The 14,945-nt window shown below is 34.7% G+C and overlaps 1 protein-coding gene across 9 annotated transcripts in view; it reads left to right on the top strand.

The window, feature by feature from the left end:
- RUNDC3B (RUN domain containing 3B) overlaps positions 1 to 14,945 on the top strand; it is a 147,812-nt gene that overhangs the window by 58,033 nt on the left and 74,834 nt on the right. For 4 of the 9 annotated variants that reach the window (XM_082692383.1, XM_082692387.1, XM_082692384.1 and 1 more), the window contains 2 exons: positions 391 to 441; positions 6,188 to 6,321. In XM_082692383.1, the coding sequence (XP_082548509.1) occupies positions 391 to 441; positions 6,188 to 6,321 (185 nt within the window). Of the gene's footprint in view, positions 1 to 390; positions 442 to 6,041; positions 6,067 to 6,187; positions 6,322 to 14,945 lie in introns of those variants that run through there. The other 5 variants (XM_082692389.1, XM_082692386.1, XM_082692385.1 and 2 more) reach the window with 2 other exon arrangements.

The following is a 14,945-nucleotide window of genomic DNA, read 5'->3' as shown; positions in this document are numbered from 1 at the left end:
GTTTAATAATTTCCTAACCAAACTTATAAATTCTGAGGTGCAAAGCTAGCTGATTCAAACAAGTTTTTGCTCCTTTTGCCTTGTCATCATCAGCCTATCATGTCTGGAAAAGAATGATGGCCCTGCAAGCAAAGAGGGAGCCTATTTCTGTGACTTACAGATACTCGCCTTTCTCCAGATAGAATAGGTGACAACGGACCAGCTTGGTATATGGGCTGAGTGTACCTCATATTCATCCTGAGTTCATTTTATTTATTAGGTGAAATGTAGTGATTATTGCATCCAGGTAATGTGTAGCCATCTTATTTGGGCTATTCAGTTTGCAATTGTAAACTTGATGGCAGGTTTCTTAAATATCTGTGTGTTGTTGTTGTTGTTTATATTTTAAAGAGATATCCCAAAGTTGCAGATGGCTGGCTCATCTCCAAATACCTCTTCAAGGTACTCTATGCTGGTGATGTCTCCCGCCACTGAGCTGCGCGGGAGCATGGAATTGACTTACTGGGGAGGGCTGTATCAGTTAAGTGATCTTTTTTAGTACATTGCATGGGTTTTGCAAAGCTTTCTGTTTTTGTTTTTGTTAATCCAGAGAGCACAAATATGCTTATGCTAATTTTTAAATTAAAATCTTGTTGTAAACCCACACAATATAATAATCCATTTATTCTCCTTCCTTTTATGTGACCCCATCCATATTTCTTTAAGTTCCCATGGCTTTAGTCTCTTATTAATCAGGCATATCTGTGCAATTACATTTTATTGTAACTCTTAACAGTATAAGAATTATTATCTCCTCAATTTTATAAGTTTTGTGTAATAATATCTGTATTACATGCAAACTGGGGGCTTTGGGAAGCTGTGTGATTTTTCCAAAGTCACTCAGTAAAACACAGAAGGGCAGTATCAGTAACTGCTTTGCCATTCTGGAATCATTAGTGGGAATATATTCCTTAGTTTCCTTTCTCTTGGGAGAATGCATGCCTTTATTCACTCACTCAAAACTTTCAAGAGTTGCTCCTATCTGCAAAACACTGCTAGGCTCTATACTTAATGGCCTAGACTTTAATTATATTTTTTAATATTTAAAAGAAATATATAGTCATTATTTTTAAGGATTACAATTAAGACAATGGGAAATAGAAAACTAGCATCTCTTTTCCTCAACCTTCATTCCCACAAGTAATCATTTTAGACAGTTTCATTTGTTTTCTGTCCTCTATGTATAGCCTTAATCGCTACTGAAACAGATTATTCTTGATTTCTTCAGGGCTCACATTTTTGTATTGCTCTCCATATGGAGTTCAGCCTTTGGGACTCTAATCAGTCAGCCAGTACTCTAACCCTTTTGTTAAAAAGGTGGTAGAAGAAACAGACAAAGTCTTTGTCCTCTACTTGGAACGTTGGTAAAATTACTGGGATAAAAAGTTAAGTCAGATTTTTGGTGAACCTTGTTATCTTAACTTTTTTGTCTTGAAAGATTAAGAATTAACTTATTTTTATGGTATAGATACTTGTTATAAATTCCTTAGCAGTGAACAAGACATTGTCATTAAAAAAGAATAGTAATTACGTTTTGTAAATGAGTAACTGTGCTTCATAGTTGTGAAATGACGTACTTGAGAGGTCCTGTAAGTAACATACAGAACTAGCAATATTAAGTACAACTGAGTATCTAATCGACTCATATTTAACATTCAGCTTAATATGTAATTAAAGTTATTTGTGAAGTGTTTAAATTCCTTTTTTATAATACTAATATGAAATTTTATTTAGAAAATTAATCAAGGACGTTATTTTACTTTCAAAGCTGGGTAGTCTAATAAATATGAACCTCAACTAAAATTAGTAGTTTCTTTTCAAGAAGAAAAAGACTCTGTGCTCTTGCAGAAATGGGAGTTTTCTCTGTTTAGCAAAATTATAATAGAAAATATTGAACTGACTTTTATAAATTAGCAGTAAGAAATTCAAGATTGCTGTTAGAAAATGTAAAGTGAAAAGTGAAAAGTTAAATTCATCTAAATGCTAATAAATTGACAGCAGTGAATCCACAAAAAACCATTTTCCTTTAAGTATCCGAAAACTTCTGCAGTGGTATCAGAGTGGTTAATTAAAATTCAATGGGACTGTCTCTTATTGCTTGTCTAGTTGAATAGCAGTTCTAGGATGACACTGTCATCTAGTTGATGCATTGTAACACTGATGAGGCTTCGGCTTGGGGGATGAGATTTTCATTTGCTCTTTATATAGTTAAACACTTATACAACGGATAGAGAAAGGAAGTCACTAAACAGATTCATTTATATTTTATATTATCGAAAGATCATGTCTCAGCCACTACTTAGTAGAGAACCACTTTAGAAAATTTAGTCCTTGTTCTTAGAAGGTCTCGTTCCAGCTGTAAACTAAGATAAAAGCAAAATACAAATATCATTGCATCATGTGAACAGATGTCTAACTTAAGAAATATAGAAGAGTATTTTATTTTTTAATTTTTTTGGAAGAGTTATTTTAAAATAACCTTGGACCCTAGAGATCACAGGTCATTTTTTGGTGCTGAAAATAAGGCATTGTGTTGGGAAAGATATCACATAGCTGGTTAGTAGCACATTAACTTTTAGTCTAGCAAACTTTTCACCCTTTCTTTCTTTGCCGTAAAATGATTTAGAGTCAGTTTGATGGAATGTCAATACGTTTTGAAAAGTTGTTTAACTTCATCATTGGTAAAAGTTCACTTCTAAAAAAAATGTAACAGAAAGCATGTTATACATGGCTTTTAAAAGAAGTCTGTTAGTGACAGTGTTTTTCTTCTCCAGAGTAAAATTTCTTCAAGATATAGACTAGTTCTTTCCTTGCTGTATGATTGGTTTTATGGTTATTTTTAAAGGAAATGAAAATATTTGGGGAGTGATTGTTTATTGCTTCAATAGTTATTTTAAAAAGCACAATTAGCTTGTAGGTTTGTTTTTTAATTTTTCTGTTGAATAGTGATTACGGACTAATAGCCTAAGTACATCTTTTGCTATTAATCTGTGCATAAGTAAAAATGATCTTCAAGTAGTAATATCTCAAGTAACCATTTGGATGTTTTCATTATTTTTTAATTAAATTTAACCTTTTAATAGATGCAGAAATTATTTTATTATTTATATAAAATGCTAGGATATACAATTTACAAGAGTGTTTGTTTGAAGAGTCTAACGAGAGAATACACCTTCTCTTAAAGCAGATTCTTTCGCATGTGAAAAATTCAGTGTCTTGAATTCAGAACTTCACTTTGGAAATGATGCACATGAAAGAGGAAGGAAGGCAGAATCAAGCCAAGTCATCCTTACCTCTAGTTTGCTAAATTGTTAAACGTGTTGTGAGGATACTACAGGCTTATTAAGGCCCTGCAAATGATAATAATGTTATTCTGTCAATTGTTCAGTTTTTTAGTTTGTAATCTGGGGAATCTTGCCATGGTCTCTTGGGTGAAAGTCTTATACACAGCACATTTTACCCATAGCAGGAGCCCCAAGGATTTAGTGTCCATTCCTTCTGTTTAACCTTAGCCTAGATTTTGGTTTTTTGCTATCTTTGTTTCCTCTCCTCCAAAACGGGGCTTTGTTATATTCTTTTGTGGTTTTTTGGACAGCTTTATTTTAAAACTTCTCATAAATTATTTTCCTTAGCCATGTCAAACTCATGAGAAGATTTAAAATAAAGTCAATGAAGAAAACTTGTGATGTTCCCTTTCTTTAAGATCCTTTCTTGATTGAAGTCTGGCTATACCTCTCATTTTAAATTATGTAATGGTCTTAAGAAAAGCCAAAGAAAATTACTTGAGACTAGAAATATCTTAGGGAGATAAATTTGAAATTGTTGATATGGGAAAAGGTTGCATTAGGGAGTAAATTTTTAACATTTTTCTAGATTCTGAGCAAGTAAAGGGGAAATTTTAATTTTGCATACCATTCCTACTTTGTTTACAGTACAGGAGAGCTTTGACCCCTTAACTATTTGTATGATAATAGTGATAACAGTGGTAATAATTGTTAACATCTGTACCAGGCTATAAACTAATTGGTGTACATAGATTATCTCATCTAATTCTCTCAACAGTATTATCAGGTAGGTACTGTCATTATTGTCAATTTATAGAAGAAACCCAGATTGACAGAGTGAAGTTAACTCATTTGCTCAAGATCCCATAGCTAAAAAGTGATCTAATTCAGATCACTTTGATTCAAAACTCACATTCTTAACCAGTAGGCATCCTACCTCCTCTCCAAATGGCTGACAAATTGATGACATGAAAATTGTCCTAAAGACAAATTATATTGAGGTACTGTACCACCAACTTTCTTAATTCGAAGAACAAAGGAGGCAAAGGAAAGTGACGGGGGAGATTGAGAGGAAGAAGGGAGATTATAAGTATTTCTGTACATTTTTATTTGTAGGTAGTAAGATCTGATTTTTAAAGAAACATTGAGTTTAGAAATATTGAGTTTAGAGACACTGAGTTGAACAAGGATTTGAGATGCTTTTGTTTTTTTATTTATAAAGACAAAGAAAGGTGTGTTTGTCTGGAATGTTTGACATTTGAAATCTAGGATACACATTTCTTAATACCAGATTGTTATTGAACTGTCACTATAAGAAGATAGATTTTTAAAATTCAAATTTTATGTGCATTGCAATTAAGGTGATGTTTTGTGTTGATTTGCCAGTTGATTTGTTTAATAACTATTTACTGAATGTCTACTATGAGCCAAGCATTAGGTGTTGGAGATTGATTTGAAGTCAAATAAGACACAATCCCTGCCTTATAGATTTTACCACCTAATATGTAAGATAATCAAGTAAACACTTGTACGGATAAACAAGCACAGGGTGCTGTGTCAGTGCATAGGGAGGAATTGACCCACTATGGAGATCATACATGGATTACAAGAAGAAAAGGACTTTAAAAGGTCCTGAATAATGAATAAGAGTTACCTATCATGATAAGTACTGTTTCTATTGGTTAATTACCCATACATACATTATTAGAAATACCAGGGGGATCTTTTAAAAAAAATACCTATGTCTGGGCCTGCCCTTAAAGATTTTGATTATTTACCTTGGGGTGGAGCCCAGGCATGGGTATTTTTTTAAAAAGCAGCTCAGTTATTGTTAGAGGCTGCTGTGGTTGGAAACCACTGATTATTATTTGAGACATCACTCCTAAAATGGTGCTTGTTGACAGGATACTTTTGATGTTTCTACAGAGAAGCAATTATTGGGGACAGGAAGATTTGAGATAAGTAAGTAAGGAAGCCCAGTTTAAAATGCAAAGCAGATCTTTCTATTTTAAGATTAAACAACTTCCCTAAGTAAGACTAATCATTCCAGAAAACTAAAGAAAGATTGAGATGTCTCTTATATCTTACTTTAAAATGCTCAGAGTACAAAATTTTGCCCATGAACCCACCACTCAGAGTCCCTTATAGAAATATTAATACTGATGTAAGATAACATGTAAAAGAACATTTGTTCATGAGTAGACATATAATTACCCGCATCTGAAAAATTGTTAATGGTAAATGCCTGAAGGACCTTTCATGTGCTGCCAACTAGTAGAGAGCAGGTGAATGAGAGGAACTTTACGGCTTTGTAGATGAGAATGGTTCGGTAGATTATGTTTGATCAGTGAACACAGGATTCTAATTCATCATATAAACTTAGAAGATAGACCACAACATTGTTTCATTTCTTGGAAGTTTCCTTATGAAGAGGAGGAAAAGTGTTGTGTTACTTTTTCTGTTTCTCTAAGTAGAGAAACTTTCGAATACAACCTTTGACATGTGAATTAATGGTTAACCAGAACCATAAGGAGGGTTTTCTGGGACCTGTCTAAATGATGGCCTTAGAATAATGGAATATTAAACTGCAAGAGATTTTTTTTAGTGTCCAGTCTTTTTTTCTTTCATTTGTTTGATTTTGTTGTTGACAAAACTATGATCCCCATCCATTAAATAAATTGTACACAGTACCACAACTAGTTAAAGGAGAGCAGGACTAGATTGAAGGCTTTTTGCCACTCAGGTTAGCGCCCTTTTCACTATGACACACTAGGCTGTCTTTTATTTTTCAAAATTTTATTCTTGCATTTGGAATGTTCTAGTCTAGTTTTCTTTTATTTTGTATTACAATTTGTCTCCTGAAGGTCAAGTAACCTGGTTTGGTTATGAAAGTCCTCGTAGCTTCTGGGACTATATCAGAGTGGCTTGCCGGAAAGTTTCACAGAATTGTATCTGCAGCATTGAAAATATGGAAAATGTCAGTTCTTCTAGAGCTAAGGTAAGACATAAATAATAATATGCCATGTGTATAATCTAATCCCCAGAAGTTTTTGACTGAAATAGAAAAATTTGAGCTCTTTGCTATATACATTTTTTTTTTCTTGTTTGGGATTAAGCACTTGACCATGTCAAAAATCTTTTGTAGGTCTGTTTCTGTTTTGTTTTGTTTTGTTTTTTAGTTGCATGTAGTTATTTAGAATGTTTTTGAATCTTCCTTGTTGCCTTATGAATAGCAAGAAGGTTTGAAGTTAGTCACTATGAATTCTTTTTTAGAAGCACAATAAAATATTTCCTATTCTGTGAAGTTTCGACATTTCTTGAGTTCCCAAACCAGTAGCTCTCAGTGTCCTGAAGAACCCTGAGGGTTCATAATGTCAAAAGTATTTTCATGTAGTACCAAGGTGTTATTTGCCTTTTACACTGTGTTGACACTTGCACTGCTGATACAGAAACAATGGTGGCAAAACTGCTAGTTCCTTAGCATGAATTAAGGCAGTGACATCTAACTCATACTAAACACTGAGTTTTTTCCACTGTACCCTGTGAAAAAAAGAAAGAAAGAAAAAAGAAAAGCCAGTTCCTTTTAAAAATGTTCATGATGGTGCAGTAAACATTATTAATTTTATTAAGTTTCAACATTTGAGTGCCTCTCTTTTTAATATCCTGAGTAATAAAATAGAAAGTATGCATAAAGCATTTGCAGCATACTAAAATATGATGGTTGTCTCAAGGAGAAGTACTCATATAGTTTGATTTGTGAGCTAAATTAGAAACTTTTGCCATGTAATACTATTTTTACTTAAAAGAAAAGCATACAAATGATAGTTTTTTAGACTTGGACATTTGGTAGCTTTTCTTGAATAAAAATGAACAAAGTGAGCCTGTTAATTCCAGCGAAGCAGCTGACAGCATTGGTTGCCAATGGTAAAATTAAAACTTCCGAGTAAAAATTAGAATCTTAGAAAACTTATTATCACCATCTTAAGCCTAATAGTTTCCCTGTACTTACAGACTTTCCTGATAACATAATGTTGAATTAGCATATGTATTTTTTAATTGTTTAATGAAAAGTATTAGCATTTGGTAAACTGGCAAAACTCATAATTTCCAATGATCAATGCATGGAATTATAAAATATGCATAGGTAAAAGATCTATTCAGACCTAATGGATTTAATGAAATGCAATATGAAAAGTTCATTGATATGGTTATATTTTCCATGTTACAATTAGCCTTTTTTTTTTTTAAGGTTTTATTTATTTATTTGAGAGAGAGTGAATGAGAGAGAGAGAGCATGAAAAGGGGGAGGGTCAGAGAGAGAAGCAGACTCCCTGCTAAGCAGGGAGCCTTATGCAGAACTCAACCCCAGGACTCCAGGATCAAGACCTGAGCTGAAGGCAGTCGCTTAACCAACTGAGCCACCAAGGCGCCCCTAAGCCATACATTTAAAAAAATTTAAAGAAATGTAAAACAGACCCACTTTTGTCACTAATACTTTTGTTTAGGAAAAGATAGTTATTTTTCATAAAATATGTTATTTATGTCAACATATAATTGGTTTATTTATTTTTTTTAATTACCTCAAGTTCCCAGTTTTAACTTGTAATACAGTAAATATGAATAGATACAACCCACATGAAAGCACTTTGGAGTTCTCAGTAGTTTTTAAGATTATAAAAAGTCTGAGCTGTTCATATAAGCTGTATCTGCTTTGGTTTAGGACTTTTATTTTTTTACTGGATTGTCATACTAGGTTTCCTTATTATTTTTGGCACTTAAGAGTTACAGAATGAGGGTGCCTGGATGGCTCAGACAGTTAAGTGTCTGCCTTCAGCTCAGGTCATGATCCCAGGGTCCAGGATCAAGTCTCCCATCATCAGGCTCCTTGCTTAGCAGGGAGCCTGCTTCTTCCTCTGCTCCTCCCCTGCTTGTGCTCTTTCTCAAATAAATAAATAAAATAGTTACAAACTTATAAATTATGTATCTTCAATAAATGAAAGTATAATAATCATCTTTCAAAAGTATAGATTCCAAGTTTATTGTTCCTGCATCTGTTTTTATTTAGGATATTTTTTCTTCTGGAAAGTTACTGGTTAGTAATTTTAATTACTATAAAGTTATATTGAAATTAAATATTTTGTAAAACAAAAACTAATTTTTTTAAAAATGCAATTTATAGGGGCGCCTGGGTGGCTCAGAGGGTTAAGGCCTCTGCCTTCGGCTCAGGTCATGATCTCAGGGTCCTGAGATCGAGCCCCGCATCTGCTCCCTCTGCTCAGAGGAGCCTGCTTCCTCCTCTCTCTCTGCCTGCCTCTCTGCCTACTTGTGATCTCTGTCTGTCAAATAAATAAATAAAATCTTTAAAAAAAAAAAATGCAATTTATAATATTTAAATTTAATGAGATGATTAGAAACATAGTTAAACATTTTAAAATTTGAGTAAAGTTGATAGCTATGATTTTTGTCACCTTATGAAGACTAAAGCCATAGAGTTCACTCTCTAAAATTGCTACTCCTTCCTTCACTGCCTTCTGCCATTCCAGTCAGGGGGCTGTCTTGAGAAGTGGTTAACTTTCTGTTTCAATGACATCTAGCTTTTTTTTAGATTGAATCAGTTCTCCTCTCTGACATTCATTTTTCAAGCTAAATGCCTTCATTTTTAGGTCAATTATAGCTAAAGTCTTAAAAATATTTTGTCTTTTAAAAGTTGAAATCTTGTTTTTTATATTACTACCTCTCTTCTTAGCCATAATGTTGTCTTAGTAGTCCTTTGGCCTCTATTTTCTCAAACTCTTGACTTTATGCATTTATTTACTTTCTAATTGATTGACTACAGGTTCAAAAAATGTGTAGGGGTGCCTGGGTGGCTCAGTGGGTTAAAGCCTCTGTCTTCTACTCAGGTCATGATCTTGGGGTCCTGGGATCTAGCCTCGCATCTGGCTCTCTGCTCAGCAGGGAGCCTGCTTCCCTTCCTCTTTCTCTGCCTACTTCTCTACCTACTTGTGATCTCTGTCAAATAAGTAAATAAAATCTTTTTTAAAAATGTGCAATCTGAATTCCCCTTTGCATCTTCATTGCATTTATTTCTTTTTTCCTTTCATGTTTTTCTTATGGCTTAAGAATAATATCCTGATTTCTGTAGGTTAAGATTAAAAGATAAGCTATCATTTGAGTTAATCAAGTCTATACAAATAGAAAGTACCCCAGGTGGCACATAAACTTTAGTTTCTTGTTTTCAAATTAAAAGAAGGAACAATTATCATGACAATTGTATTCTAAGCCCCCTCCATATAGGGGAGAATATATTTATAGAACTAGCATATACCAAAATACAAGATGTAATTGAGAAGATAACAAACATTAGAAATGTAGCATTTTGACCCGGGTGGAGTGCAGAAATGCAAACCCCAGCTGCCATCTTTCTTAGTGAGACTCTAAGGAATATGCCCCATGTAGCAAGATGCTGTTAATATTTATTCTGTTAATACTTATTCTGTACAAAACCAGTGCTGAGTATGAAAACATCACAGAACAATCATGTTCCAAATCCTACCATCTATCTTTGTTTTGCTCAGGCCTCAAACAGATTCCATTTAGTGGGGAAAGAGAGATCTATGATTTGCCTGGTGATGCTGGGAAAAGTGTGCATGCAAAGATTACTACTGTCTTTATTCATTACAGTGGGCAGAGCAAAGTACTTAATCTACCCAGTAAATCACACCTGGCAACTGTCAGGATTGAAGGATTAAGCAAATACCTCAGACGGCTGGTTTATTGGGCCTTTGAGCTGCTTTCTAGAATGACTACTAACCTATGTAGTATCCATCTCATCCAGCCTTAACACTTGTGAAAACAGAATGACAGCACCAAATTCACCTGCTAAATAATGTGCAACTCTGTACACTTGGGACCCAAACAGATTTTCATTTCTGAATTCTTTGTCAGAAGGAGAATACCTTTGATTATACCTTTAGGGCTATGTGGCTGATGCTTTAAGCAGTGGACGACAGGTACCTTTACGGAGAATGACTAATTCAGTATAGAAACATTCTTTAAATTTAGTTTTGATTGAATCAGGATTGTCCATGTCGCAGAACTACTGTACAACTTAGATTCACGTCGTAAACTTGCCACCATGAGAGATCTGAAAATCACTAAGCTGAGATCTGTGAAATGCTGACAGTCCCTCTCTTTGCTCAGTCCATAACCAGTTGAACCTATTTTCTGGGGTTTAAACAAAGCCTAACAATGGAATAGAATATTTGAACTGAAGATCATGTCTGTAATCTTTCCATCTGACATCTCAGATACCTTGGCAGCTATTCTTTCTACAATATATGAAGGTTTTGGGAACGGGATTTCCGTATATGGGATTTCTTTCTTTCTTCCTTCTTCTTCTCTTCCTCCTGTCTGCTCTTCCTCCTCCTCCTATCTTCTCCTCTTCCTCCTCCTTTCTTCTCCTTCTCCTTCTTCTTCATTTTATTTATTTATTTGAAAGAGAGAGTATGAGCAAGGAGAAGGAGAGAAGCAGGCCCACCACTGAGCAGAGAGCCCAATGTGGGTCTTGATCCCAGGACCCTGGGATCATGACCTGAACTGAAGGCAGAGGCTTTAACCCACTGAGCCACCCAGGCACCCCACTTTTTCTTTGTTTTTAAGAACAGCTCTTGTTTGTGGCTGGGTTAGGCTTTCTTAGTTTGTGGTTGCTTATCCTGTACATTCATTCTGTTCTTGAGTTTAACATATTAGACCAATTTCTGAGTATGCTGGTCCATCAGCCATTTATATATTCTTACATCTTTCCATCAGATAAATTTTTATTGAGCACCTATAGCATGTCAGAACTGTGAATGTAGTCCTTAACACATTCTTAGGACAGAAATCCTTAATCCCTCCTGGTCTTTTCAGGTCTCGTCCTCTCGTTCACTTTTTCCTTTGTTTAAAAGCCAACTTTGGGGGCACCTGGGTGGCTCAGTTGGTTAAGCAACTGCCTTTGGCTCAAGTCATGATCCTGGAGTCCCAGGATCGAGTCCCACATCAGGCTCCCTGCTTGGCAGGGAGTTTGCTTCTCCCTCTGACCTCTCCCCTCTCATTCTCTCTCTCTCTCAAATAAATAAATAAAATCTTAAAAAAAAAAAAAAAAAAGCAGACTTTGTCACTGCTCTTTCGTAGAGCAGGTTAGCCAAATTTTTTATGGAAAGAGGCTGAGTTGGGGACAGGGGGTTATTAATCACACCTACACCAGAGTTATCAAATACTAAAACTTTACAGTAAGGTATAGGTTTGTGAAGATGCTATTTTTATGATCATTTTCTATTAGTCACTCAAAAATCTCTCTTCCTACCTCTAGACTTTTGTAGTGATGGTTCCAAAACTGGAAGAATGTGAGACATACTTGGGCAGCTTTAAAAATAAAAAAAGAGTTTTCCAAGCAGAAACCAGACATACTCTGATTCTGCCCATTTGTTTTATACTGTCTCCATTTTAAATACTAACTTCATATGAGTCATTATAAATGCCATTTTCCTCACATCATTCCTTTTCCCCACCTGTCACTGGTGCCTCTAATGACTGCTAGCAATGAGCAAGTTACTTATCTTCTTGAGTTTCCTCCAGGAAGTCAACAAATACATCTTGAGGACCTACTGTGTGCTAGAAACTGTTATAAATACTGATGATATAGTGGTATTGGTGAAAAGGATGGTAGAAAACAAATATTATATGTGTCATATTTTATATATACATATTATATATATAATATAATCTCAGGAGCCATGAAAAAATGGAGCAGGTTAAGAGATTTGAAAGAGATCAGAGTGGTGGAAGGAAGCACTCTCTTAGATAGTGTAGGTAGGGAAGGCTTGTGTGAGGCAACAACATTTGAGCCAGGATGTGAATTATGGGAAGAAAGGTACTGTGCAAATAGTGAGCAGAGGCAGCAAGGTATATTAGCAGTTTAGATATTATTCTAAATTCAATGAGGTGCAACTTGAGGCTCTTTTTCTTGTAATTTTTTTAAACAACAGAGTACTATAATCTAATTTACTTTTCAAAAAGATCCACTGAATACAGTATGAAGCATGCACAGGGAAGGAGAGAGAGTCATATTAGAAGGGTAAAACTAGAGTCAAAAACCCAGATGATCTTGGAGGTGAGAAATGAACCAGTTTCTGCTTCTAGTGATGATAGAATAGCTTATATCGGAGCAACCCTTTTGCCAAGAACAGCTGTAAAGTTTTGGTGAAATACGCAGAGCAACAAATTTAAGAGCTAAGAAAACAACCAAGGCATGAGGACTTCAGTGGCCGCAATACTGGAGAGAAGGTTGGTACTTGAGGTGAGCCTTAAGTTCACCTTGGCTTAGGCATTTGTCTGTTCACATTGTTGGTATAGAAGCTAATCAGAGAGTTTTAGAGTTCATTTAGTTTTGCCTGGCTAGAGAAACAGAAGAGGGATCTGGGAACTGCCCGTGAAACCAGGACTTAATACACTGAGAGAAGAGCAGACATATGCATCTGAGGTTTACATGCAGTTTTCCTGTGAGCTGTTTGCCAACTCTTAGCCACCTTAAGCACAGAGAAGGAGTTTCATAAACCAAGCTGAAAGCAGCAGATAGGAGGCTAAAAAAGCTGATTGAAGATTTCCTACTCTTGTTCTGAAGAGACAGAGGTTAGAGTTCAAGGTCAAACAAGTTGGAGGGGCCCTGTAAAATACCCTAGGGATCTCTTTTTTATTTGCGATCTCTTCCCTTGGGAGTAAGGGAAATTCAGATGAAGACCAGCCCAAAGAAGACCTAAAATGGTGCCCTTAAATAGTGTAGAGTGATTTTCGAGTATACTCCTTGCCTATTTGAAGAAAATTAAATCTATTCTAAGGAAAGATAGTATTAGTGCAGCTACAGAATTTTATATACAATGTCCAGTATTCGATCAAAACCCACTACAAATATCAGAAAACAAGATCAAATGACCAAAACTAAGAAATATAAAAAAACAAGTGAAACAGACCTATGGGAGATGAAGATAATGAACTTTTTAATTTAATTTTATTTATTTATTTGACAGAGAGAGAGAGATCACAAGTAGGAGAGAGTAGGGCGGGGGGGAGCAGGCTCTCTGAGCAGAGAGCCTGATGTGGGCTCTCCCAGGAACCTTAGATCATGACCTGAGCCGAAGGCAGAGGCTTAATCCACTGAGCCACCCAGGTGTCCCAAGATAATGAGCCTTTAAGTAATTGTAGTAGAAAATATAAATAAAGACTAGTAGTACCAGAGAACAGGAGTATATTTCCGTATTTAATATATATAAATATATATAATATATAACATAGTGTATAATATAATATACTATATATATAATAAAGTGTAGATAGAAAACTATAAAATACTTATTCATGTCAAACATAGAACCTACACAAAAATTGATCATTGGCTGATTTTATAATTCATCTCCTTGAATTTCAGATTGAAATCATCTAAAGTGTGTTATCTAACCACAAAGGAATTAAGCTATGATTAATAACAAAAAGAAAACTAGAAAATGCTTATGTGAGTCAACATTGAGAGGGACTTCTTAATAACTCATGGATGAAAGAAGAAATTACAGTTGAAATTGGAAAATAGGTGGAAAGTAGTGATAATGAAAATATAACATGTAAAAACTTGTGGTTAGAGGAAAATAAACTTAAATATAGACTCTTATGTATATAAAAATAGAGTAAAGGCTAAAAATCAGTGATCAAAGTTTTCATCTAAAAACCTATTAAAAAATACATACTCCAAAAGAAGGAAAGAAATAATGAAAAGCAAAAATTGAATTAAATGAAAAAAATGTACACTTGGAGAAAATCAACTAAACAAAAACTTGGTCATTCTAAAAAGATTAATATAATTGATAAGCTTCCAGCAAGAAGCATTCATAAAGAGAAAAAGAGAGATTACAAATTACCAGTATCAGGAATAAAGAGCCCAATCAACCCCATAGACCCTATAGGCATTAAAAATCCTAAAAGGATATTATGAATACTTCATACCTACACAATTTAAACTGTAGATGAAATGGACAAATTTTTGAAAAAAATTCTAAAACTAACATAAAAAGGAAGAAAACATCTGGACATTCCCATATCCACTAAAGAAATTGAATCTGTCATTGAAGTGTTCCCCTTGTAGGCCCCATTTTTTATTTATTTTTATGGATTTGTAAGAATTATTTGTATTTGATAAATGAGTCTTTTGTCAGATGCATGTAATGCAGATATCTTTGCCTATTCTCTAATTTGTCTTTTTGTTCTCTTACATGATTATAGTTTATCCCCTGAAACAGAAAGGAATATAGAGTATATAGGTTTTTATTCAATTAGGTTGGTTAGTTTGGTGGTGAGATGTTTCCTATGTTCTTGATTTGTCTTTTTTTTTGTTTCCTTATAGAGAAAAGTAGGGATAGTTTTGTAACGTAACCCACACAATTCTTGAGAAAGTTAAATATCTTTTTTTTTTTTTTTTAAGATTTCCTTCTTTATTTAAGAGCAAGAATTTGAGCAGGCAGAGAGGCAGAAGGAGAATGAGACTCTCAAGCAGACTCCCGGATGAGCACAGGGCCCAAAGGGGCCTCGATCTTACAA

The sequence above is a fragment of the Mustela nivalis genome (assembly GCF_964662115.1).
Source record: "Mustela nivalis genome assembly, chromosome: 12".
In the NCBI taxonomy this organism is placed as follows: Eukaryota; Metazoa; Chordata; class Mammalia; order Carnivora; family Mustelidae; genus Mustela; species Mustela nivalis.
The sequence above is the reverse complement of the archived record's forward strand: the minus strand, read 5'-3'. Positions and strand labels throughout refer to the sequence as shown.